General features: G+C 26.3%; 2 protein-coding genes across 3 annotated transcripts in view; one reads left to right on the top strand and one right to left on the bottom strand.

Annotated features, from left to right (window-relative positions):
• LOC134834393 (zwei Ig domain protein zig-8-like) overlaps nt 1–16,756 on the top strand; it is a 167,369-nt gene extending 150,613 nt beyond the window's left edge. The window contains exons 5-10 of the mRNA XM_063849040.1: nt 11,446–11,474; nt 11,593–11,774; nt 12,330–12,386; nt 14,818–14,920; nt 15,006–15,193; nt 16,078–16,756. Coding sequence (XP_063705110.1) covers nt 11,446–11,474; nt 11,593–11,774; nt 12,330–12,386; nt 14,818–14,920; nt 15,006–15,193; nt 16,078–16,265 — 747 coding nt within the window. The 3' untranslated portion in view covers nt 16,266–16,756. The remainder of the gene's footprint in view (nt 1–11,445; nt 11,475–11,592; nt 11,775–12,329; nt 12,387–14,817; nt 14,921–15,005; nt 15,194–16,077) is intronic.
• The window catches only part of LOC134835721 (transcriptional activator protein Pur-beta-A), a 356,196-nt gene that overhangs the window by 287,073 nt on the left and 42,460 nt on the right, over nt 1–26,663 (bottom strand). The window lies entirely within an intron of this gene.

Here is a 26,663-nt window from a genome sequence, read left to right as displayed (position 1 = left end):
AATAATTTTTTACAATTTTTTCATATTTTTCAACTTAAAAATATTATTCAGATTTTTCAATTTTCAAGCGATGCGACATCTGGTAGTTAAAGAAAGAAACATGTTGATCTTCAAACAGTTTTCTCTATTTAAAATTTCTTTGTTTAAATAATTTAAAATAAAAAAATATTAAAAAAAATTAGAAAAAATTAAATTAAATTTTTGTCCCAATGCACATTTAAAATTTTTGTCCCTATGCATATTTAAAAAATTTTGCCCTAACGCAAAATCCAAAATTTTTTCCAAATTTTCATTAAAAAGATAAAAAAAATAAAAATCAGCTAAATTTATCCCAAAAATCATCAAATCGATTTTTTGTGAGCCATTACAAAATACCTGAATCCTGGTTAAGCCATTAACTTGCAATATCTCGCCAATATACACAAACAAAGAAACATATTGCTCCATGACATCTTTCACATATTTTGTCGACGATAAGCTATCCCCCACGTAAAATTCGCGTCCATTAAAACAAAATAAAAGGAATCTCCTCATAAATATTCTCTTTTATCGGAAAATATCTCTATTTTTCCCCATCATATGCATGTCGTATGGGACACAATAACAATAAAAGCATGATACACCTCATTGGCAATAATATCAATTCAGTGTGCGTTACATCACATTTATTCCAATAATCTTCAATGATATCGTTTTGACTTTTTTTCTCTTTTATTCTGTTTCGCCAAGTTTATTCTATTTATTGACGAAAATAAAGGGGATGTGACGGAAAATTTTTCTCCATGAGGAGGGTTCTGGTTGTTTGTCGCTGATTGACACCTTTTCCGAGTTCAACCTTCAAATTTTCCGAATTTCAATATCAAAACAAACTTTTATCACACATCCTAGGTAATTTTCCATTCATACATGGCTGATACAAGTCCGCTTATGATGCAGCGGAAAAAGGTAAACAACGAAGGGTATGCAAATAAAAAATGAATATAAAAAACGGAACACGTGCACGAGCTCTTCTTGAATACCGTTTTGTTGTAAAAGGTAACAACGTTGTTTAAATTCATCGCTTCATTTGGTTGCGCTCCATATGTGTCAGTTTCTCCCTTTGTGCAAGGTGAAGCTAATGTATTTATTAGATTGTTATTACTGTCAAGGATTGTCGTTGTTTCAATGATGTTGCTTCTTTTGTGTGATGACACGAAATATTTTACAAGAGAAATTGACATCAAGATCAATATTCAAAGGATGTTTTGTGTTTTTTTTTGTATCCTTGAATTGTGATACATTTTAAGTTTCTACAATTTTTATTGAAAATTTTTCAAAAAATTGAATTTTAAAGCTGAAAAAAAAATAAATTTTTTAGTTAATTCATAAATTTAATTAAAGTAAAAATTATTTAATATAATTTTTAAAAAATCTAAAATTTCTTATTATTTAATTTAATTTTATATTAAAGCGAAAATAAATGTTTTTGTAACAATTGAATAATAATTTATTGAATAATAATTAATAAAATATTTTAATTAAAAATATGTAATAAATATTTTTTTTTTGTAAATCTTTAGAAGTTTATATTTTATATTAAAAAAATTAAATAAAAAAATAATTTAGGTTCAATCATTTATTTTTTACAATTTAATAATTTTTGTATTTTTTTTTTATAATATTTTTAGAATTTTTTTGCAATTAGGTTACTTTTTTAAAAATAGAAATTTTGAATAAAAAAATAAATGATGAAACCTAAATTATATTTTAATTTAAGATTTAAAAAAATAATTAATTAATTATTTATTTTAAATAATTTCTCATTATTTTCTTATAAAAAATATTTACAAATAAAAAATATTTATTATTATTCTTTTTAATTTAAATATTTATTTATAATTTTGCAAAAAAAAAATTATTATTATTTTTTTTTATTTTAAAAATTCTTTTTAAATAAATTTTCAATAAATATTTGTAATTAACTTTTTTTTTTTTTTTATTTCAATTATGATTATTTTTTATTTATTTAATTTTATTTATTTAATTTTATAATTCAATTTATGAATTTAAATTAATTTTTTAATTAAAATAAAATCTTAATAATCTAATAAAAAATTAATTTTATAAAATAAAACGTCCTAAATCCCCGTTTTTTATATCTCCATTAATGATGACAACTTGCAACTGTCATCACGTCATTATAAAGCATTATTTTCATCGTTCTCTCCTATTTAAAACAATAAAATATATTGGAATAAATTAACATGAAAAAAAAGCGAAAGAAAAAGTTATGGAAAAACTTTTGTAATCTCTTATTTTTTTCACTTTACAATTCTCATATTTTTTCTTCTACTTATTACTTGAACAATTGTACTTTAGAATTTTTTTTTCTTCTACACAACCATAAAAAGTGTTCAAATATAATTTTTTTATTTTATTGTGAATGTTCATCATTTATGTCAGGCAGGCAGCAGGCAAGTAGGCGGGCGAGCAGGAACTTCAGAAAACTTCACTCAATAAGCCTCTCAAGCAGTACAAAAAAATGCGTACACACACAATTATACCTGTCATGGATGAATAATGGACTTACCTATTTTTTTTTTCCTAAGTAGACTAGAGAAAAATTGAAATTTTATGCCACACACAAAGAAATCTTGGCACAATTACTTTTTTTTTCTTTTGCCTGTTACTTTGCTTTAATATGATGTTCCGCGTCGTCGTAAAAAAATAAAAGTATGAATTATCACTTTTTTTCTCAGGAAAGGAACGGACGTTAAAAAGTATATAAAGTTAAGAATGGACTTGAATAGCTTATTAGAGGAAGCAAAAAAAAAAGTTTTAATGAAGACCATTTTTGTTCCTGATTTGTTCCATGGCAAAAATTTTCATGTCATAAAAATCTTTATTGTTAAAGATGCGAATTTATTCGGAGAGGCACTTGCTTTAATTACTCCTCCGAACATTTCTCGTCCAGTTAATATTTTAACAAACACTTTGCTTTATTTTTTTTTTTCGCTGGAAAAACGACAATTACACCTTTTTTTCGACGTCTTCAAGTGAAAAATCTTTGGCAGCAGCCGGAAAAAACAATGGCAAGATGCTTTTTATCTTCTTATTCTTCGTTTTTTCTCCTTTTCTCATCTTAAAAGAATATAAAAATTCATTTTTATTGTCTTGTCGTTATTATTATTATTATTAAATTATTGAGCGAGTGTACGAAAAAGGAAAAAAATCGAGTTCCCATTGTTTTGTTGCCAACTTTTTCGCCTTTCCTGTGTACCTTCCTTACCTGCGAAAACAGTTGAAAAAGACAGAAGAATTGAATTTTTTGCAGCAATAACTTTATTTTATCATTTTATGGTTATGATGTGAGTCGTGCGCGAACGGCAAGTGGCTGAAAATGTAACAATTTACGTCTGTCTTTCCGAAAGGAAAAAAAATTAATTGAATTATGTTCAGGTGAAAAAAATTGAGACTTATTTCTGTCAAGTTTTTTTTTCTGGAGAAAAAAATTCCAAAGACCTAAGCGATCATTTTCAATAAAAATCTCACCTTTTCATAACTCGTAGCTGATAAAAATGTCCGTTCGCTGCAATAAAAGGAGCAAAAATGTGTCCCCTTCGCTACTAGTCACGAACAAGTTTCAATTCCCAGTATAAATCCAGACAATAAACTGTAAACATTTTTCATTCCATGCAGCTGTAGGTACAACCGATTGCTCCTTTTCATATTTTTCTCATGATTATTATGGCTGTCATAACTCACCTGCAATTTACTTCAATATAAAACATCGTGCGCCTTAGCTGAGCTGACAAACTATAAATTGCATTGGTGTCCCGAAACAACCTAAATGTCACTCGTGCACCTAACAACAATGTATCATTCTCCCGTGAAGGAACGCGCGCAAAAAAAGTAGTTTCCTGTATATTTGTAGTAAATCGTGAGAAAAAAAAATATACACGACAACTTTATTGTATGGCAATTGTATGTGTCTAGTGGCAAGACGAAAAAAAAACGCCGCGAGTGAAAAAAATAAATTTCCAGAAGCAAGCATCAACTTTTTCCATTCATTCAGTCTTTCATGTTTTTTTTTTTGTTGGAGCTGCAAATATTTTTCCTTTTCCATTTCATAAACCCCTTACAAATTAATTGAAATTCATAGCGCGAGAATAATATTTTGCAATTTCAACACGTTGTGCACATAATTATGTCATGATTTTCTTGTACATTTTTTTTTGTTTGTGAATTGTGAAAAGTTGATGTTTCGCAAAATTTTAAAAAATCGCGAGATAAAAAATTTAAGTAAAAGTATTTTTCAATAAAAAAAAATTAGTTATTTTAATCTTATTTCGACCTTTAACATTTTTAATATCTAACTCTTTCAATTCAAATTTAAAAGCTTTTTACCTGTCATCCCAAGCAGGCGCCCTCAAAATTCACTCAGCTCTCCCAGAAGGTCCCAAAGGGTTTCTAAAAGATCTCAGTAAATTTTGAGCACGATTGGAGTCAGAAAAGTTTTTCATGATTTCGAGTCTCGAACCGACGACCTTATGCTCATCAGTCAGATACGCTAACCACTGTACTAAGCTGACTCCTTAAAGATGATTTTAGAGTTGATTAAAGATGCTTTTAAAGTTGAGATGAGGCACGTGATTTAAATGATGATAGAGTAAGTAAGAGAGAGGAAACTGGCATGGGAGGGGTCGTTAAGCCCTGGTGACCCTGCTGTCATAGGAAGAGAAATTTCCAGTAGTATAGAGAGTGGTAGCGGCAAGTCAAAATATGATTCTTCAGGAGTTTCTTGAAAGTAACGCAGCTTGTTGATGAACGAATGAAAGATGGGAGGGATATAAAACCCTGCCCTGTCCCTCGGTTGTCTGTAGTCGCTCCGTCAGATAAAAATTTTAGATGAACGATTTGCAGAAGAATTCCACTGGTACTCGAACTTTCGTAAAGCTAACGGAGACTCTGACATAGTTTGGTCTTCATGTTGCGCAAGAAAATTTAATGTAGCTCTTTCGAGTATTTCTAAGCTTTTGGATCTCATTACTTCTAATAATTTAATAATAAGTTGCTTATATTGGACTTCCGACGGTTTTATGAGGACACAAAGGATTTGATGTTCTTATATAACATCGGCCCTCCAAAATTTATCAACTATTCCATTTTTATCACTTTATCGGCTACATTAATCATTGATAAAAAGACTTCAAATCTTTCACTATATAAAAAAAATTCTTGCTCTGTAAACTGTTCGAAATTTCCAATAGTTGAATCACTTTATTTTCGGCAGTCATTTTTTAGAACTGGTTTTTTAACTAATTATAATTATTTTACTAACTTTTAACTACTAATTTTCACGTGAAGTCCTCGTCACCAATGTTTTATATTAAAAAAATTATTTTAATTTATTTAATTTTTTTAAAATCATCAAAAAATTAATTTTTTTTATATATTTTTTAAACTAATTTTGATCGAATATGTGTAAAATTTATAAAATAAATAATTCTTTTAAATTCTCGCACTATATCTGAAACATTTTTATTGGTTTCGAAACACAAACTCTTCACATTAAAATCCTCTTCCTTTACATTTAATTTTTTTCACACTAAATATTTTAATGGAAAAAAATTGAAGTTATTGAAATGAAAAATTGTTTTTGCCTTTTTTATCAATTTTTTTATTCCACGAACTTTTCTAATGGAATTCCAATATTGATAAAAAAAAATAATATTAAAATTTTTCACGGTGGTTATGCAATGAACTCCACATGCATGCCGTTTATTTGTACATTTGACAAATTTGAATAATCTTTCATCTCTTTTTTAATGCACTCCATAGTCGAAAAAAAAAATCAACTTGAACATGTATTTATTTATTCCTCCCCCATTATTTCGCATCGCATTTGATCCGCCAGATTTAAGCCTTAAAAATTTTAAAATAAAAGTTTTTCAACAAAGTTGACTTTTCCTTAAAACCTTTTAAATTATGTTTGTGTGATGATGTTGAATGCGAAAAAGCGCAAAAGTTTCGCATCCTGAGTGTACCTTGGCACACATCTATATAGCACGACGACAACAACGACGACGACAGTTGTAAAAATTCGAAAGTTTCCAACTTTTTTTTCTCGTACGTAGGTTCGCCTTATTATAAATTCTTCTACGTTGCTCTCTTTTTTTTTTTGCTCGCATGAAAAGTTGATGATTCTTATCTAATTCCGATAAAATAATACACACAGTTATAGATATAGTAAGAAAAGTTTGGAAAATGAATTGGTTTTCGAGAAAACATCTATTTTTCTATCAAAAAATGTCGTTTCAATAAAAAATGAAAAGTCTCTACGGCGGCATCGCAACGTAGAGAAAAAGCATCGAATCGCACTAAATAAAGAAACTTTTTCTCATAACAGAGACAAGGGATATGAAAAGTACAAATCCGAAAGATTATGAGGCTTTGGTTATGTTAACTTTTCGTTTTTTTTTTGTTCTCTTCTTTCTTTTCTGTATTTTGTCACATATCGAAGTATGGACAAAAAAGTTGGAAGAAAACGTTTTTTTTTTTGGTTTGTGTCACCGCAATTTTTTAATATCACAAAAGTTAATAAAACATGCACACCAACAATAACAACAATCACGACACAACACACATGAAAAATTTCAAGAAAATTACTTTTCACATACTTTCCTTCGCAAGTCAATACATCACACACCTACACTACGTTACGTGTCATAAACAGATGAAACATGATCATGAAGTCATTTTTCCCGTAGACTTTGTCTTTCGTGTGAAAATTTGTCGTCCCTACCTCCCAACGTTGAGCACATAATGAAACAATATAAAAGTGTAATAACAGTTAAAGATCGCTAGGGGTAATAAGGTTCATTTATGTGATAATATGCCAACTGGGAACATGTACGTTCCTTACGAAAAAAAAAGTAGAAATGTGTGACAACATACAATTTTTTATTTTCATTTTTTTTTCGTAAGTTTTCCTGTTAATCCGCTTTTGTTCTTTTTTCTCCGATAAAAAAAACTGTGGGATAAGATTTTTTTTTGGGATGTGAGCGAAAAAATAATATCAAAGGGAGTCAAGATAAAACGATATTTAGGTCAGTTCTGTGTTTTTTATTGGGATAGGAAGATGGAAAGATTAATTTTTTTTTTATTTTGCGGTTTTGTGCGATTTTCTGCTTCTTGCTCGAATGCATGCTTTTGACGTTTATTAAACTTTTACTTGACCTAGTTTTCAATCGGAGGATTTTTTTAATTTTTCATCGAATTTTTTAAAGAATTTTATTTAATTTAAATTTAAAAAATATATATTAAAAGGTCTTTTTGTTGAAAATTAAGTTGATGAAGAAGTTAATAAACAAAAATAATTAAATTTAAATTTAAATTAAATAAAAATTATTTTTTAAAAACTGCAAAAAAAAATAAATTACAAAAAAAAAGTTTAAAAAAAAATCATGTAAAAAATTCTTTTTTTGGATATTTAAAATTTTCTAAAATTCAATAAAAATTTACTCAAATCGAATATTTTTGTAAATTTTGATTGATAAAAATTTTTCAATAATTTCAATTAATTTGATTTATACGAATTTTAAAAATTTTATTTTTTTGCCCAGACAGAAATTTGAGATTTTTTTAGACTCTCAGGGTCTAATATAAGAGCCATTCAAAGTTTTTCAACTTTTTGTAGTTTTTTCGAGAAATTATTTTTTAAAAAAATGAAAAATTTTGAAAAAAATCAATTTGATTTTTAAAAGAAATTCTTCTAAAAAATATTAAAAAATTGGAAACTGCGAAGAAAATTTTAAAGGGCTTTTATTTAATACACTGAGAGTGTAAAAAAAGGCCAAACTTCCGTAAAAAAATTAAAAGTTTTAAAATTCCTTAAAATCAAATTAATAGAAATTAATGAAAAATATCAAAACAAATATTTTTTTTTATTTTTCTTTAAAATTTAAATTAAAATAATTCAAAAATTTATTTAACTAAAAATTAATAAAAAAAAATTAAAATTTCTAAATTTCGTATTTTTTTAAATAAAATAATTATTTTAAATTAAAATTTAATAAAATGTAAAATAAAATAAATTTTAAATTTATTATTTTTTAATTTTAAATATTTTTTTTTAAATTTTCCATTGAAAAATTATTTAATTTTTATTATTAAAAAAAATTTTAAAGTGTAAATTCCTTAATTTTTGTCTGTTAATTTTCGACAATAATTAAAGAGAAAAGAAACTTTTAACCATTATTTGCCAAAAAAAATATCCTGCATCCATACCTTGAACAAAGTCTACCGCTCATCGATTTTCTGTCGAAAAATCCTAAGAAAACACAAAAACATATACCGGTATCGACAAACAAAAACAATTTAAGAGATTGTGTGTGAGAGCATGTGGGTGTGTGAAAAAGTTCACATCTTAACATCTTTTGAACGAAAATTGAACTCTTTGTATGAAAAATTTTATTTATTAATACAAAGCTTCCGTGCCTCCGTTTTCTCTCTCTCTTTTTAAAACGCTAACGAATGTTGAACTCCATGAAGAAAGTTTCCGGTTTCACTTTGTCTTGTCTTGTTTTTGTTCGCACTCGAGAGATGCGTCGTTCGATTAGATAGCGGGAATGTGTGTGTTCTGTTCCGTTAGCACAAGATGAGAAAATAATATTGTGAAAAATCGAAGGAAATTTATTTGCCGTATCTTACCTCACTTTCACCTTGCCTCATTTTTCGTCTTCTTCTTCTTCGAGACTGGTATCTAAGGGCGGCGGACGAAAGATAAAAATAATAAAATATACTCCTTCTTCGGTACATGTGAGTTTAAGGTAACAAAGATAACAAATAATCGTGTTTTGTAAGGAATGAGAGAGGGGGGGAAGCAAATGTTATCGTCTTGCAAAGGGAATTTAAGACATTGACCTGCCTACGGAGCACAAAGCACATAGAAAAATGTGAAAAATAAAGGAAAAAAAGTTATGACAATTGATTTTCATTTGCATAAAAGCCATGGAGTTTGGCATCGCTCGCAATGCAAAGCTGGCTGAGTCATCATTGAACACGAAAAAAAAATTAAAGGAAAAAAATACGACTGCATTATCATACAAACTGCTGCCATTTCATAGATTTAAAAGTAGAGTAAATTGTATTTTTTGGCAAAGCCTCGTTTTTTTGCTGCTTGACTTTATAAATCACGCTTCTCGTACTTTCGCACTTTAATTCCAATAATCATGCAGTTGACGTCGTCGTTGTCGTCTGCGAAAGAAACAAACATTCAATAAATTTTCAAGTACACTCAAGTGTTGATTTTCTCATATAACACCAATAGCTAATAGAAACAAAAAAAAAATGCATCCAAAAAGTTGGAAAGGTGACAAATATAACTAACCGAATGTTGCTTTTTCCGAACATGAAATACTACTTTTAAAGTTTCTCTCCGATTTTTCTCTGTGGAGTGAAAACTTGTGTTCAATTCGATTTTTTTTTTATTTTTCCGACGTTACGTCATTCACTCACCCAAGAAATTGGGGCAAGAAACGTCAGAAACTTCAATTTTCTCTCGTTCGGAGTGTATCATGATAAAATAAAATATAGTTTATCGGCATAGTCTCGATGATGCCGAAGTTAAATAGAAATAACAAGTGCAATTTTTTCCTCCTCAATTTCATTTTGAAAACATATCAAAAACATAATGCTCTTAAAAAGTTGGAATTGGTATCGTCAGTGGTGGATTTGTAAATTTTTAGAAGACGAAAATTAATTTTTGTTAAATTTTTATGCTTGGTTTGAATTAATTGAAATAGATTTTTAACTTGATTCGGGATTTCCTGAAATTAAAAAAAATAAATAAAATAATATAAAAATAATAATTAAATAAAATTGAAATTAAATTTAGATAAATAAAATTTTAAAAAGGATCTATAAAAAAATATTTTTTTTATTTAATTTAAAATAATAATAATTATTTTAGAAAAATTTAAACATTTTTTAATAAATAATTTTAATTCATTAAATAATTTTTATTTATTTTTTTTTAGTTAAAAAAAGATTTTTAAAAAAATTGTAATTGTAAAAAATTTAATGTTAGTTATTTTTTATGCTTCGTCTGTTAATAAAATTAAATAAAATAGTTAAAATTTAAAAAAAAATAAATTAAATTAGAATCATATTAAAATAGTTAAATTAAAATTAAAAAAAAAATAATTAATTTTTCTTTTTTTTAATTTAAAATGAAAATAATTTTTGATGATTTATTTTTTAACTTTTGACCACCTAACGAACGTTGGTTCTAACGTTTCGATAAAATTTATTTTATCATCTTCAGGGATTTATTTTAATTTTTTTTTAATGTGAAATTTTTTTAAAAAAATGTAGTTTTTTATAATTTTTATGAAGGAAAAATTTTAAACATTTTTTAGTTAATAATTTTAACTTTAATTTAATGAGTCAAAAAAAATATTTTTTTTAAATTAAGAATTATAAATGGGTGCATTCAAGATCACTCATCGCTTCCATCATGATTTTTTTCTGTGATATTTTTTCGATCATAAATGTGTTTTTTGATGAATATTTTTAACTTTTATGACATATTTTTATGATTTTCGATGTTTCCCGATGAATCGAACAATCCATCTTATTTAACTTGAACGCGTTCGATGAAAAAAATTTTGGAAAAAATCTAAAAAATGAGCATTTTGAATTAAATAATAAAAAAATAATTTAAAATTGAATATTAATTTTAAATTAAATATTAAACTTTTATTTTAAATAATTTTTTTTACCAACTTTAAAAAATCTCCATCTCTGAATAAATCTCGTCTGTCTCATGCACTCTAATCTGGATTTTTATTAATTTAACTCAATTTAATTTTCAATTTTTCATTTGCCTTTTTTGTTGTTGTCGTCGTCGACAATGATTTTCTTCATTTTTTTCGTTCAAGAGTCTATTCTTTTATCATCTATCATCATCATCAGTTTTTTTTTTCATTTTTTACTTTTTTTTTTGATTATCTTTACGTTCGAGGGAAGAAAAGGAAAAATCGCGATATTGCAACTGTTTGAATCTTTTTTGAATTGAAATGCTGATTATTGTTGTTTGTACAATTTCCGTCTCTTTTGATCAAAAAAAAAATATTCTTGTGACAAAAGGCATCACGAAGCAATCAAATCGCGAAAGAGAGGGAAAAATGAGAGACAGATGATTATTAACTATCGTCGAGTGTTTTTTTAGTACAAGATGATTTTTTTCGATTTTTTAAAGTTTTTTTCGAGGTCATTTTGATTTGTTTCAATTTTTAGTCAGAAAATCCGTCAAATTTTTAACTCAAACATAATCTGCTTGATTGGCAGAAAATGTACAATTTTGCAAGAGAAACTTTTCATGAAAATCAATGCTTTACAGCTAAAAATTATTCAAAAGTATCAATAACTAATTGTTCTTTCTCCATTTCCATCTCTTTTCAGGTATCATGGATGCGAAAACGAGACTTACAGTAAGTTTTTTAAAATTTCAAACTCTCGAGATATGACTCGAAGTGAAATCAAATCCAACAAAAGTTTCTGAGTTGCATCAAAAATTCAAATTCAATTATGGCCAATTTCCATTTTCAGCATTTTGACATCGAACATTTACACGTACACGGGCGACCAGCGTTTCTCGATTGTCCATCAGCAGGATTCCGATGACTACGATCTCAAAATTGAGTATGCCCAGTTGCGGGATAGCGGCATCTACGAGTGCCAGGTGAACACGGAGCCAAAAATTAATCTAGCTGTCCATTTGGAAGTAACAGGTACGTATTGCGACGCAAAAAAAAATCAGAGAGCGAAAATATTTATAAACTTCCGGCTTCCGGTTGATCACATCGTTCATTCGTTGTTGTTGTCGGCGACAGACATCGGTGTCAAATGGTGGTGCGAACAATCATTATAATGTAGTAAATTTCCGGCTCTTCATTCAACTTTCATGCAACTAGTTGTGTGACGTCACTCTGTTATTTATGTCTCCGCATTTTTTTTTTTTGTTAATTTTTTTTATATGAAAAAAAAATGGGAATAAGGAAAGTTTATTACTTTACTCCTCGCTTGACATTCAAAGCAAAGCAAGGCAACCGACGAACGCGTAAATCATAAACACACGCGTGAACTTTATCCGGACTGCGTCGCTAAAAGTATGCGGACTTCCACGAGGCGAATCACTGCGAAAAAATAAAAATATTTATGACACAAATATTTCAAATATTTTTTTCCTCTCTCTCGGTTTCAACTGACTTTTTTGCGCTGTAAAAAAAGGCAATAATAAAGTTAACATTGTTATCATGCATTTTTTTTCTCTTTTTTTTTCGCAGAATATGGCGGAAAGCAGCACAGCAAGAATCTTAGCAGTCAAATGGGAAATTCAAAAGGTACTTTTTGACTTATTTTTGTGTTAAGCATCATTTTTGTCCTTTTCGTTAGTTTATGGACCACTTAACTAGCTAATTGTCGTTCAGAACCTTTACAAGTGCTAGAAAAAATTTTCTTTATTTTTTGTGTTCTATTTTGTACTGCATTTGTAATAAATGTACTCTGTGAATTGAAAAAGATTGAAATTAGCTTAATTTACTAATTATTCGTATTTTTGGATAATGAATTTTTTGTCCCAATTACATTTTAAATTTTCGACCCAGTTGACATTTTGAATTTTTGACCCAATTTACATTTTGAATCATCAAATGTTAAGTCCCAGTTGTCATTTCTTGTGTTTACCCCAATTAAAATATGACTTTTGGCCCAATATATATTTTCAGTTATTGTCCCAATGCACATTTAAAGCTTTGAACTGAATTTTAATTCAAAATACTTATCCCAATTCACATTCAAAATTTTTGACCTTATGCTAATTTCGAATTTATAGCCCCATTTACCTTCAAAGATTTCAACCAAAATTCTTATTCATCAAATTCGAACTTTTCGACCCAGTTAAAATTTTGAGTTATTACCCCAGTTCACATTTAAAGTTTTTGTTTCGATTTAAATTTTGATTTTTTTTTCAAATTTGCATTGAAAGCTTTCGACCCAATCCGTATTTTAAATTATCTTTAATTTTTTTCTCAAGTCACATTAAAAGCTCTTAATTTAATTTTAATTTAAAATTTCGGTCCCAATCCACATTTAAAATTTTCGACCTAATGCACAATTTGAAATTTCACCCCAAGTCACATTTTATTTTTTTCACAATTCTAAAGTAATATTCATCCCAATTCACATTAAAAGCTCGAAAAAAATTTTGGTCCCAATCCACATTTAAAATTTTCGCCCTTTGTCGGTCTTATGCTGATTTCGAATTTACAGCCCAATTTACCTTCAAAGATTTTAACCAAAATTACTATTTACATACATTTGAACTTTTCGACCCAGTTAAAAATTTTGAATTTTTGCCCCAGTTCAAATTTCATATTCAAATTTTCATCTGAATAAAAATTTTGGATTTTTGCCCCAATTAAAATTTGAAGCTTTTGACCCAATGTATATTTTGAGTTCTTATCCCAGTTCACACTTATAGTTTTTGCTTCTATTTAAATTTTAAATTTTTTATCATTTAAAATTTTGGACCCAATGCGTATTTCAAATTATCGTCTTACTTTAGATTTTTTTAAGTCACATTAAAACCTCTTAAAAGCTTTTAAACAATAAAAGCTCTTGACTTAATTTCTATTTTAAAATTTTTCTCCCAATTCAGATTTAAAATTTTAGACCTAATGCACAATTGAAAATTTTAACCCAAGTCACATTTTAAATTAAAAAAATATATTTTTGCATAATTTTGAAGTATAATTCTTGCCCAACGTACATTTTAACTTATTGACCCAATAAACATTTAAAATATTCGACCCAATGCGCAATTTTAAATTTCACCCCAAGACACATTTAACTATTTTTTAAAAATAAATTTGAAGCAAAATTCATCTTTTTTCAATTCACAGAGCTCAACTCATTATTTTTATTTTGTTTTGCTACTTGTAAAGTTGTTCTCCTAGTAGTAAACATTATTTTACGAATTCGCAAAGAGTTGCTCTACAAGAACAAAAATTTCTCACAATGCAACACATTTTAAAAGTACTCACTCGCAGCAGCTCTAAGCCGTTGTGTAAACATGCGGAAAATTACTATTTATTTTTAAAACCCATATTTTTGCGTTGCTGTTGTCTCTTCACTTCTCCATTCATCTATTTTTCCCAGTGTTTTGTTCGGTAAAAAACTGAGATTTAGTCATTTTTCCTCCTGCGATTTTTTTGTTGTGTTCAGCAGAGCAATTTCTTTTCATTTATTGTCGAAATCCATTTGGAATGAGTGACGGAAGAAAAAAATGAACGGAACTAAAGTGCTCGTAAATTGCATGTAATTTAAAAGCATTTTAGTCATCATCGCTGACACACACACACTTTTTTTTTGCAATTGCTCAAATAGAATCAAAGATAAAGGCCAAAATTAAAAAAAAAAAGAATCAACCGCAGAGCAACTTGCTCAACTGTGAATTAAGCAATTTATTTTCCTTTCAGCGACATAAAAAATAATAATAAAGTAATTTATTGTGAAGCAAAAAGTGGAAAAGTCAGAGAAAAAAAGTTTATTTAACAGTCAAAAACTTTACTTTTCATTTAAATAACAAAACAAAATAAAACACAGAAAAAGATGAAGGAAAAAAAACAAAAAGCAACAAAGTTTTATTGAACCTATTTAACCTAATTGACCGTATTTGTGCTTGTTAGCTTGTTGTTGGCCCATCAGAAACATTTTAAACAAGTTTTTTAAAGATTTCCTCCCTCTCTCTTTCTCCTTACTTTTTTTTCGCAGCGGCACGAGCAAAGATCTTGGGACAGCTCGAGGTTTACGTGAAGCGCGGCAGCACAATATCATTAGCGTGTGCCGTGAACATTCATGCGTCATCAATTGTGTGGTAAGTAATTGACTTTTGGCTCATGCAGCAAAAATTTTTTTTGAACTAATCGAGCAGGATTGTTCTTTGTGCGTTTTGTCATCAGGTATCATGGACAACAAGTTGTTGACTTTGATTCCGTGCGCGGCGGCATTAGTTTAGAGACAGAGAAGACAGACGGCGGTACAACGAGTCGACTGTTGTTGACGCGTGCCCAGCTACGGGATTCCGGGAATTATACGTGTGTGCCGACGGGAGCTGTGTCCGCATCTGTGCAAGTTCACGTGTTAAATGGTGAGTTTTTTTTCGATTTATTTTTACAGAGAAATGTTAAAAATAAATTTAAAATAATTTTTAAAAAATAAAAAAAAAATTTTAGCAAAAAAAATAATAAAAAATTATTTTTTTTAATTATTTTAATTAATTTATATTTTTTTAAAAAAAATTTTAATTTTAAAAACAATTATTTATCAAAATTTGAAAAAACCACGTGACCAATTTTGAGAAATAAAGTAACAAATTTGCTAAAATTATGTAAATAAGGTTAAAAAATTGTCTAATCTATCAACAACAATTATTCAGATGAACTTTTGATCAATAATTAGGTGGTTTTATGAATCAAGTCATGATATTTTTAAAATTAAGTCACGTGGTTTTCTTTAATTTTTATTTATTTTTATTAAAAAAATTAATAACTTTATTAATTTTTTTAATTTTAATAATTAAATTAATAAAAAATTTATTTTAAATTCAACTAAAAAATAAATTTTATTAAATTTAAATTAAATTAGTTCAATTATTGAAACAAAAAAAATAAATAAAATTATTAAATGATTATAAAGTTATTAAATTAATTAAACTAGATCTTTTTTAAATTTAATTAATTTTTTTTTAACATATTTAAATTTTTTTTAGACAAAATAATAAATTTCAATTAAAAAAATTAAACTTTATAAAATTTTAATTATTTTTATTTTTTTTATAAATTATTATATCTTATAAAATATTTATTTAAATTAAATCTTTTTAAATTAAATTCAATTTTATTTGAAATTTAATTTTTAAAAATTTTTATTTTTTTCTAAATTAATTTAAAATTTATTTTCCATAAAAAAATTCGAAATTCAATCAAAAATCTCATAAAATTAAATAACATTCCGTACATTTTCCATTTACAGGTGAACATCCGGCCGCTATGCAAACAAGCAACGGTGTACCATGTCCATCGCACACCGCATTACTCATTTTCTGTTTGTTAACTTTGTACAATAGTCGTTTAAATTACTACAACAATTCACTTTTTCAAGCCATATCACACATGATAACATTTCCGATCACATCGACGGGCCGAGCATTTTCAAGATGATTCCGAATGTCAGCAACTGCGTCACCAATGTACCATTAAAAATTGTACGTATTGTAACAAAAAGACATATTAAATGAACATAATAATAATATTTAACGAAAAATGAGAGGATAACTGTAGCACACGTAATAATTCTGTTATGATAAACAACAGAGTGAGAGAAAAAAAAAATTGTGAAAGATGATGAACGAACGAACATTTTTTATTATTTATTTAAACAGAGAGTGCATGAATGTGACAGAGACTCCGGTGTAAATAATCCCCCATTTATTACTGTTTTTATTAAAAATATACAAAAAACATCAACTTTAGTGATAATGATAATGGTGAACAAAAAATCGTGTAAGAAAATAAATTTAATATCTGATTATTATAGAAACATGAATAAAAATAACATTATCTCAAAATATACAATAAAATACAAAAAAGACGTTAAAAATATTAAGAATATTTGCAGACATAGGTAGACAACAACTTAACTCAAATATCATCAAAACCAGACAGAAAATTCAATCAAAAAAAATATTCCTAAAAAAAATTCAGAAAAATGTCTCAAAAGTCTGTTAAAAATTAAAAACAAATAATATTTATTATCAGAAAAAACTCAAAAGTGTGAAATTTAATTTTTTTTTCATTTCTTGAAATGTACCTAAAAAAACATTAAAATTAATATTAAAAAAAATGAAAAAAAACGAGAGAAATGTGTATAAAAGTTAAAATTGAAATCAAATTAAAATATAAACGAATTCCATTTACATACATAAAAAATATTAATAATAATTAAAATTTGTAGTTAAATTTTAGATGTAGAATATACAAGAAACCACGATACAACTGAAAAGTATATATATGAAAAAAAAGATTATATATATGAAGAAAAGATAATTATAAATTAATATAGGAAAATTATTAATAATAATTATTAGGTAAAAATTGGAAAAAAATAAAATATGAAAAATTACATAAAATAATGTGTATTTTTTTAAATTCCGGATATTTTTTTTAAAATAAATTTTCATGGTAAGTATTTTTTTGATTTTTTTAAACAATTTAAGATATTTTAATTTTTTTTTAATGAATTTTGGTCAATTTAAAACAAATATTAATATTTCATCGTTTTTATAACACTGTTCCACAAACCCGGAAATTGCGTCTATCATCAACCGGACCAATTTTATTTGAAAGTAGGCTAAAAATGATGAATTTCCTCATTTTTAGATTTTCTGTATCAGGTCTGAGAGCTTTTTTATAGCTATCGTCATTTTCGACCCAAAGCAATCATTGAGTACCATAAATTTCAGTTTTTCCAAAGAGATCGAGCTCTAACTTTGCACATAGGCTTAAACTGTCTAAAATAACAATCCTGCAAAGTTACAGCCTTCTACGACTTCGAAAACGGGAGTTTTCGTCATCGTCATTTTTCTAAGAAAAAATTTTTCCTCCAAAATCAATATTTCAAAATGATGATTTTTTGAAACTTCGAATTTCAATCAAATTTCAATTGGATCATGTTAAATGGCTCAAAAACTAAAACTTTTGTTCCAACACTTTTGAATTTTAGGCACCAAAATGTATGAAACGGAGGTCGAAAATCTCATTTTGGCTTGTTTTCATACAAAATCTTATTTTACATAGAAAAGCTCCCAGACCTGATACAGAAAATCTAAAAATGAGGAAATTCATCATTTTTAGCCTACTTTCAAATAAAATTGGTCCGGTTGATGATAGACGCAATTTCCGGGTTTGTGGAACAGTGTAATTAAAACTTAAATTTTTTAATTAATTTTAATTTTAAAATTAATATGGTCAATATAATTAATATAATTAAGTTAATATGGTAAAATTAAGAAAGTCTAATTTTTGATAAAAATCCTCAAAATAAAACAAAAATTTAAAAAAAAATATATAATTTTTTTTAAGAAACTTTGAACCAAAAAATAGGCAAAAATTACCAATTGCAGTTTAAAGTTTTTAAAAATATTTAAATTATAAAATTAATTTACCATTAATTAATTTAATCTTTTTTCACCAGAACTTATTGATTTTTTTTGAGCCTTTAAAAATATTACTTTAAAAAATTTTTTTTTAGTTTTATTGATTAAGATATTTTTGTCTATTGAACTTATGATAAGTTTAATATTTATAGAAAAATGCGGGAAATGTCAAAAAATTGAAATACTTCAATTTTCAAATTATTTTAATAAAAAAATTTATTTATTAAAAAAAAAAAATTAAAATAAAATTAGAAAATCATTTTAAATGAAAAAGAATTTTAAAAAAATGATAAATAATTAATTATTAAAATTAATTAAAAATTATTTTTCAATTTAAAAATAAAAATAATAGAGATTTTTTTTTTAGAAAATGTTGAACTCTTCATTTTTTTCCCCTAATTTTTTTTAGAAAATTATTTCCAAATTTTTATTATAATTTTTCTTCATTTAATTTTTTTTCAATTTTGATTTTTTTTAAAGTATTTTTTATTTTTTTATTAATTTTAATTTTAATTGATTTAATTCAAAATTTCCCGCACCTTCTAGAAAATGTCAATAAACATTCTTTCCTATTATTGGCTGAATTTTTTTTTGATCAATTTTTTTCGCTAATATCTTTAAATGGCGTCTGTACATCGAAAACGCAGAATTTAGAAAAAAAACCAAAACAAAAGTTATTGCTCCTTGACGCTACGCGCCTGATTCCTATACCAAATATTAAAATTTATTATTTATTATTTTCGTATATTTTAAATTTTCGCAGAATCAAATAATTAATTTTTATAAAAACAATAAAATATCTTCTTCAAATTTTATTAAAATATTTTAGTCAAATAACAACTTTTCAAAATTATTTCTCAAAACGAAGTGATAACAGCAATATTTGGCCTTCCTGCTACAAACGCCGACCTAAATGCGCAAAATTATGGTTTTGTCAATTACTCACAGACGACTTAATACGTAAAGGTAAGTTTATGTCCGTCGGATGAATTCAAAATTGCCAAAAAAAAACCTTACATATTTTTGTGTAAAAAAAACATTTATTTACAAAAAAAAAATCCGGAATACCCAAATTTAGATCCATGAAAGTCATATTTTTCCCGTTATCATGTATGACGTGTGCGGAGCATATTTTCTGTCTTTATGGCAGCTTTTAGTAGCAAGCAACGGCAGCCGCGGCAGCAACGCAACGTATCAGATGAACAATTTATTGTTTGAAATAAAATCCCTCGTACGGCAACCATGTGGTGGAAAAAATTAAAATAAATTGAATCTGACATCGCTGTGGATGTGTGAGCAAAAGTTGACTTTCAAACAACACAAAAAAGCGTTCGTTAACCTTTTTTATTTTGCATGTTTGTATTTTTTTTTAAATGGCAGAACATGAAAGGACAGATATTTGCGCTAGAATTTATTTAATGGTGTATTCGTTACTTTTTTTTTTATTTTTGTGTGTGCATAAAATAACATGGGTCGAACAATTTACTTCATCATCACGTCAAACCAATGGAACGTCGCGATTTTCTGTTAGGAAATATTTAAAAAAAAAAATTTTTTTTTTTTATTTTTTATTTTATTTTTTTTTAATTAAATAGGAATTAAAAATTAAATATATATAAAAATTAAAATTATTTAAATAATTAAAATTATAAAAAAAATATAAAAAAAACAATTTAATCAAAAAATTTAAATAAATTAAAATTTTAATTATTAATAAATTAAATTAATATAATGTATAATTATTTTTATGATAACCCAAATTTTTTTAATTATTTTATTTATTTTAAAATAAATTTATTTTTTTTAATTTAAATTATTAAATTATTTTATTTAATTTAATTTATTTATTTTTTTTATTTATTTTTTATTTATTTTTTTAATTTATTTTTTTCATTTTTATTTTTTTTTTAATTATTTTATTTATTTTAAATTATTTAATAAATCATTATTAAATTCATAAATAATTTTATTTAGGTATATTTAATTTATTTATAATTAATTATAATTTAATTAATTTAATATTAATTTAATAATTTAATATTTATTTATTATTTTTGAAAATTTTCAATTATTAAGTTGTGAAAAAATTAATTAAATTAATCTTAAATTCCATTAATAAACAATTATTTTTTAACTATTAAAAAAAAATAGATTTTTACATAATTTTTTACATGTATTGAAAAGTTTAATATATGCATTGAAAATTTTATAAACTTACATAATGCGTGCTTTTATGCAACTTTTAATTAAATCTCAGCATTTCACTTCACCGTCCATCAAAAACAGCTCCTTTTAAAATGAAATTTAAATCTGATCCATTTTTTCAGTCAACTACGGTCGTGTTGCGAGAAATTTCATTTATTATCATCTTTATTCCTGCATTTCTTGTAGCAATTCAGTTATAGACGTATCAACGATAAATTTATTTTTTTCTTGTGCGCTCAAAGCTTTAAGATACAGCAAAAAAAAAGTAAGCAAAATGGGAAATGCACTCAACCTAACACACTTATTATAAATTTTATCGGCAAGAAAATTTGAATTTATCTTTTATTATTATTATTATATTCTGTGTGAGTGCACTCCTTTTGTGCAACAGCAACATACTTTTGTGTCATAAATCTTTTGCCATTTTTTTCTTCGCTCGCTCTCTCGACGATCGTTCCGTGTGAGATACATAAGAAATAGCTTTCTTAATAGTAATAATATTTTATTTAATGAATGGCAAAGCACTATCGTCTTTTATTTTCTTTTTTTTTTAGAAAATTTCACTCAGTTGGTGGCCTCTGGCTGGCATACAATTATCTCCTCATGTGAGTGTGTCCACTTTGCGGTGTCGAAGCCACTACACAATGCTGTCACACACAAAAAATGAGCAACATCCAACTTACGAGAGCCCCAAACGCAATTTTAATACTGAAAAATTATGAATTTTTCAACCCAAACTGCATCCTGAAAAATTATTTTAAAGAGGATTCGAATATATAAATTTTATAATAATTTAAAGTTGTATCGTGCGTCGTTAAATATGAGATGATAAAATGCATGCCAAATTTCGGGCCTTTTATTACTATTATTTAAGGTGGTTGGCGGCATTGCCCGGCTTTTATTTAGTGCTGTTTAATATTTCAATATAACACCAATTTTGTGGCTTTTTTTATTGTTGCATGAGTGATTTAAATGCGGCTAACATTTTTGTTGTTTTAAATAATTTTAATTGTAATGCCTGCCCGGGGACCGACATTTACATCGAAAATCTCATCAATTCTGTTTAAAAATTTATTTCATTAATAAAATAATAATAATTGCAATTTTTTGATGTTTAATTGTCCTTATTTTTATGTATTCAAATAATTATATTATTTATTTAAATTGCAAATTTTTTTGACAAAAAAAAAGTTTTTTTTATGCTTAAAAAATTATTTAAAGGATGGAAAGTTAATTAAACAAAAACAAAAAAAAATATTACAAAGCAGCATGTTTATGACATTTTTTTAATTATCAGTTTTAATAACAATAAAAAAGTTTAGTATGCTTCTGGTGGATTTTGCCTAATTTTTCTTATTTCTCATTTATTTATTTTGTTTTTTGTTTACAGTAAATTTTTTATCATAAAGAAAAATAAAAAGGAAATAGACAGAAAAATAATGATATATAAAAAGATATATTTTGCTTGTACTTAATTTTTTCGGGGTGAGGTTGGCGTTGCAACGGTTTTAAAGTTTTCAAAAAATTAAATAAATATTTTAATAAATCGTTAAATAGTTTATAAAATTTTATTTTTTTTTTATTTTTATTATTATTAATTTATTTTTATTTTATTTTTTTTTTTTGAATTAAAATTTTTAAATTAAATTTTAATTTAAAAATTGGAGATTTTCTGATTAAAACTTCTTTTTCGAAAAAAAATAAATTAGGGGTAAAAAATTTATATGCATTTCATTCATTTTAGAATGAATATTTATTTTTTCAATTTTAATTATATTTTATTTTTATTATTTTCATTAATTAAAAAAAAAAACCAAAAAGAAAATTACTTAATTTTGTAAATTTTTTTAAAAATCTGAAATTTTTAATAAAATTATTTAAATATTTTTGAATTTTTTGTTTACAATTTTTTAACGTTTTTAAACGTAAAACGTTGATTCTTAACGTTAATAAATTTTACTTTATATTATTTTCAAATTTGAACTCAAAAGTGGAGAAAAATCAAGCAAAATCTCCCAAAAAAAATTTTTTTTGGTTACGTGACTCAAAAAAATTTTTCATCTAAATATGAACAGGAAACGTCTTAGTAACGCAAATTTCATGTGATTTTTGTATAATTTTATCGTAAACAGTAAATTTTCATAATTTTTCAATCAAAAAATACCAGAAAATGTCAAAAATATTACCATTTTTAATTTAATTTTTATTTTCCCCCCTGAATTTTTTCGACAAAATCGGAAGGGGGGGGGAGACAAAAAATGGATATATTAAATTTATTCGCCTAAATAAATTTAATTTAATTTATTAATTTTTAATTAATTTACCATAAAATAATTTAAAAAACTTTTAAGTAAATAAAATTAAAAAAAAATATTTTTGAATAAATTTAATTTATTTTTTTTTTATTAAAAATATTCTATTTAAAAAAAATAATTGTCTAAAAAAATATTTTATTCTGTTTTTAAAATTTAATTTTAAAATAAAAAAAAAAAATAAATTTAATTTAATTTAAAAAATTAATTTTAAGTTTTTAAAATAAAATTTAATTTAATTTAATTTCAGTTAAAGAAAAAAAAATAAAAAATCCCTTCAAAATATTTCTCGAATATTTTTTTATCAATTTTAGTTTACCAACCTTTTAAAACAAAAAAAAACAAAATCAATTATTTATTTAAGACCATTGATAAAAAAAGCTGCTCTCAGAAAATTATTACTCGGTGTTAAATCCTTAAAAATATAATACTTTTTAATGGATTTTAATGGACAAAAACCGAATAAAAACCAAAAATTGCTAAAATTCAATGCAAATTCCAAGAAAAAACCGAAATTCTTGTTACGGAAACGTTGCATGCACTAACACCCACTTGCAAAACCTCACAACAAAAGTACCGTTGTGCAAAAGATACACACAACAAACAATAAATTTGCAAATAATAAACACCCATAGTTTCATTTCTGGGTTGTTTATAGTTTTTTATTCGCATTTTATTTTTTTTTTGTACGTCGGAAAAAAGTGCATTGCGCAAACAAAAATATCAGCATTTTCTGGTTTTTTAAAAAATAATTTTTGGATAAATTCCTTTAAATGAGTCAATAATGAGAATTGCAAAACTAAACATTGTCCGGTGAATAAATTTTCAAGTCAAATAATTGCATATCCATCGTAGCGTGCCTCGTTGCTGCGTTCTTGTCATCATCATCATCCTTGTCGTTATTATAATAATTAGTGCAGAATTATATCCGTTCCACATGGCACATCACGAACTTTGCTGTGCTACGATTTTCGTTCCCCTTTTTCCTTGTTAGTTGCATTAAATTTTGCCTGCGTTTTGTTGTGATGTTTATTATTTGTTGCAAGTTGTTGTCGTCGTTGCCGAAACACAAAAACTACGAAAATTGAAATAAAAGGCGGAGGAAATGAGCACAGCACACTTTATAAAACATTTCCTGCAAACAATTTTCGGAAAAATTGATGGAGACGCCTTGCCTGGCGTGCATAAGTAAATTGCTTTTGCAATCAATTGCAAATCAAATAATTAAACATTGCAATTTTCCGGTGCATCTTGTCCGTTTTCGAGAGACGAACGATGGGAAAATATCCGAGAAATGTAAATAAATTGAACGGAAGACAATTTTGCTTCTGCATTTTGCATAGATTTTATTGTGTATGCAGTTCCGGTTACAAAAACGACAATCGTTTCCAAGAATTTGCACTAAAATAAAAATAAAAAAAATTACCCAGTATCACATTTCATCACACAAAAATTCTATAAAAAAATTTTTTTTAATTGTCACAATTTGCGCGTCTATCTTTTGTTTGATTTTTCCCCCAAACACACAAAAATATATGTAGGTTTCTATGCGAAGGCTAACGTCATTCATTCAGTGAATAGCTTCATATAATTGTTTGATGTTTGCAGCAAAAAAAAATTTTTTTATGACATTTAATGAAATTAAAGAACAATTCACATCGCGAACGATTTGCGTGACAATTCCCTAGAATTGCAGTCGAGTGTGTGTGTGTTTTTTTTGTGAAATTTATGATCAGTTAAAATATATATTTTTTTAATATAAATATTTTTATTATTTTTTTTTTTGCCATAGTGACATCAATTGACATCGGTGGCATGACATAACAGCGAAATATGTGAAAAGTGTGCATTAATTAATTTTATAATCGTTAAAATTCAATTTGAGGAGAGGAATTAAAGAGAGGTTTGATATTTGATATGCAGAGAGGTTAATGAGTTTTTTGGTCTAAATTTACCGTTAGATAGCGTTATTTAATTAATTTAAGGTTATTTTGTCAATTTTGATTAAATTTTTTTTAAAAATTCATTGAGTGACAAATTTTTTGATAAAATTAAATTTTTGAAGTTTTTATCGATGATCAGAGATGGCGCTTTATAACTTATTTTGAGGTTAGTTCAAATTTGCCGCTAGAGGGCGTTTTAATATGATTCACGTCACTCCAATTACGTTTTTCATCAAAAAGAATGCTCCATGGCTATATTTGGTATCGTTGGACTCGTTAGGGCCTAAGCTTTAAAAAAAAACTAATTTTAAAATTTTTCAGCCAGTTTCACAAGAGTTATGGTTAAAAATGTCGAATTTTCATACAAATTTATGAAATTTAAAAAAAAATTAAATAAGATTCAATTTTTAGTCAATTTACCAAAATCAGACTTTTTTAAAAATAAATTTAAAGTTTTTTTGTTTTTTTTTTATTTTAACTATTTTTGGTTAAAATAATTAAAAAATTTTCAGTTTATTGATGCATTCAATTTATAGATGGCGCTCAAAAATAATTTCAAAAAATACCACTAGAGGGCGCTTTTTAATTTTCTTTTAATGTTTCTCTTAGGTTTCTCTCAATTTTAATGTAAAATAATGTCTGCTTAAGGATTTTTAACACAAATTTTCAATAAAATTGAGCTTCAGATTTTTTTCTGAACACTAGATGGCGCTTTATAACAATTTAAACCAAAAATCATCACCAGAGGGCGTTTTAAGTTTTTTCTTTAATCAAAGCTCAACAGAAAATTTCGCAAATTAAATTTTTTCAATCAAGAAATGTCACAAAAAAATGTCTCGACTTACCCAAAGACGATTTTCATCCATTCAACCAACAAAAAAAAATTTTTTTTTTTCATTATGAGACAGAAGTCAAACACAAACTTTTGCTCCAATTTTTTTGTGTTGCCAGAAATGTCATTCACACCACACACAACCACATCTTGTCACTTCTTTGTAGGACATAATTGGCATCCAAAGTGGTTTCAGATAAAAATCTGGCGCTAAAAATGAGTACAAAGACAATCTCACACTACATTTCTGTCTCTTCACTTTTTTATTGTTTGTTGCTCTTTTTGAAACGAAAATAATGCAAAAAAAGAGAACAAAAGACACATTTTGTGTGTGTTTCGGTCTGCATTTCGGAGCTTAGTAGCTGCTTTATTATCATTATCTTCTACTTGATTTGGTTCACGAAAGAATAACTTTTAATAAGGACGGAGATTGATACGACGACGACGAAGTAACATCAACGACGTAGAAAACAAGAAGAAGAGAAGACATTGAAATGAACAAAGTTTTCAATGCCCATATATTTTAATAAGAATTAATCAAGAACGGCGTCAGTTTGTACAAGTTGCACTTTTGCCAGCATCATGACCGAACAAGTCGAGCAAATGATAACACGGAGCCTCAAAAGCAGCCAACCAAGTTAATTCTTAATTATCTACATTAGGAACTACTGTTGCTGCAACATCATCAAAACAACATTATAATTACATATATATCTCTGCGCGATGTACAAGCAGTGTGATAGTTGTTCAACATGCCCGCACATGTTTTTTCTCTGCCCCTCTATGTGCCACTGTGTGCCAGCAGTGAATTTATAATAATAATGAATCTAATTAAAGTTCGTTAAAACATCATCTAACTTCCTATTTCTGTGCACATGACGCGTTATTACGATTTATGGGACGAAAAAGCGACTAGGAGATGTCAGAAACGAGGAAGGACAGATAATCAGCGCTTGTGGCAATTAATGAGTATCACAAGTGGTCTAATCACTCGTAATTTGCATCATTATGCTTGCAGTGTCATGCTTTGTGTGGCGAACATTTGATTGAAATACTTTACTGAATTGTGATCGAGTCATCTGTTCATTGTAAATTAAAGTGAAAAATTCAAC

The sequence above is a fragment of the Culicoides brevitarsis genome, chromosome 3 (genome assembly GCF_036172545.1).
Source record: "Culicoides brevitarsis isolate CSIRO-B50_1 chromosome 3, AGI_CSIRO_Cbre_v1, whole genome shotgun sequence".
NCBI classification, from domain to species: Eukaryota; Metazoa; Arthropoda; class Insecta; order Diptera; family Ceratopogonidae; genus Culicoides; species Culicoides brevitarsis.
The sequence above is the reverse complement of the archived record's forward strand: the minus strand, read 5'-3'. Positions and strand labels throughout refer to the sequence as shown.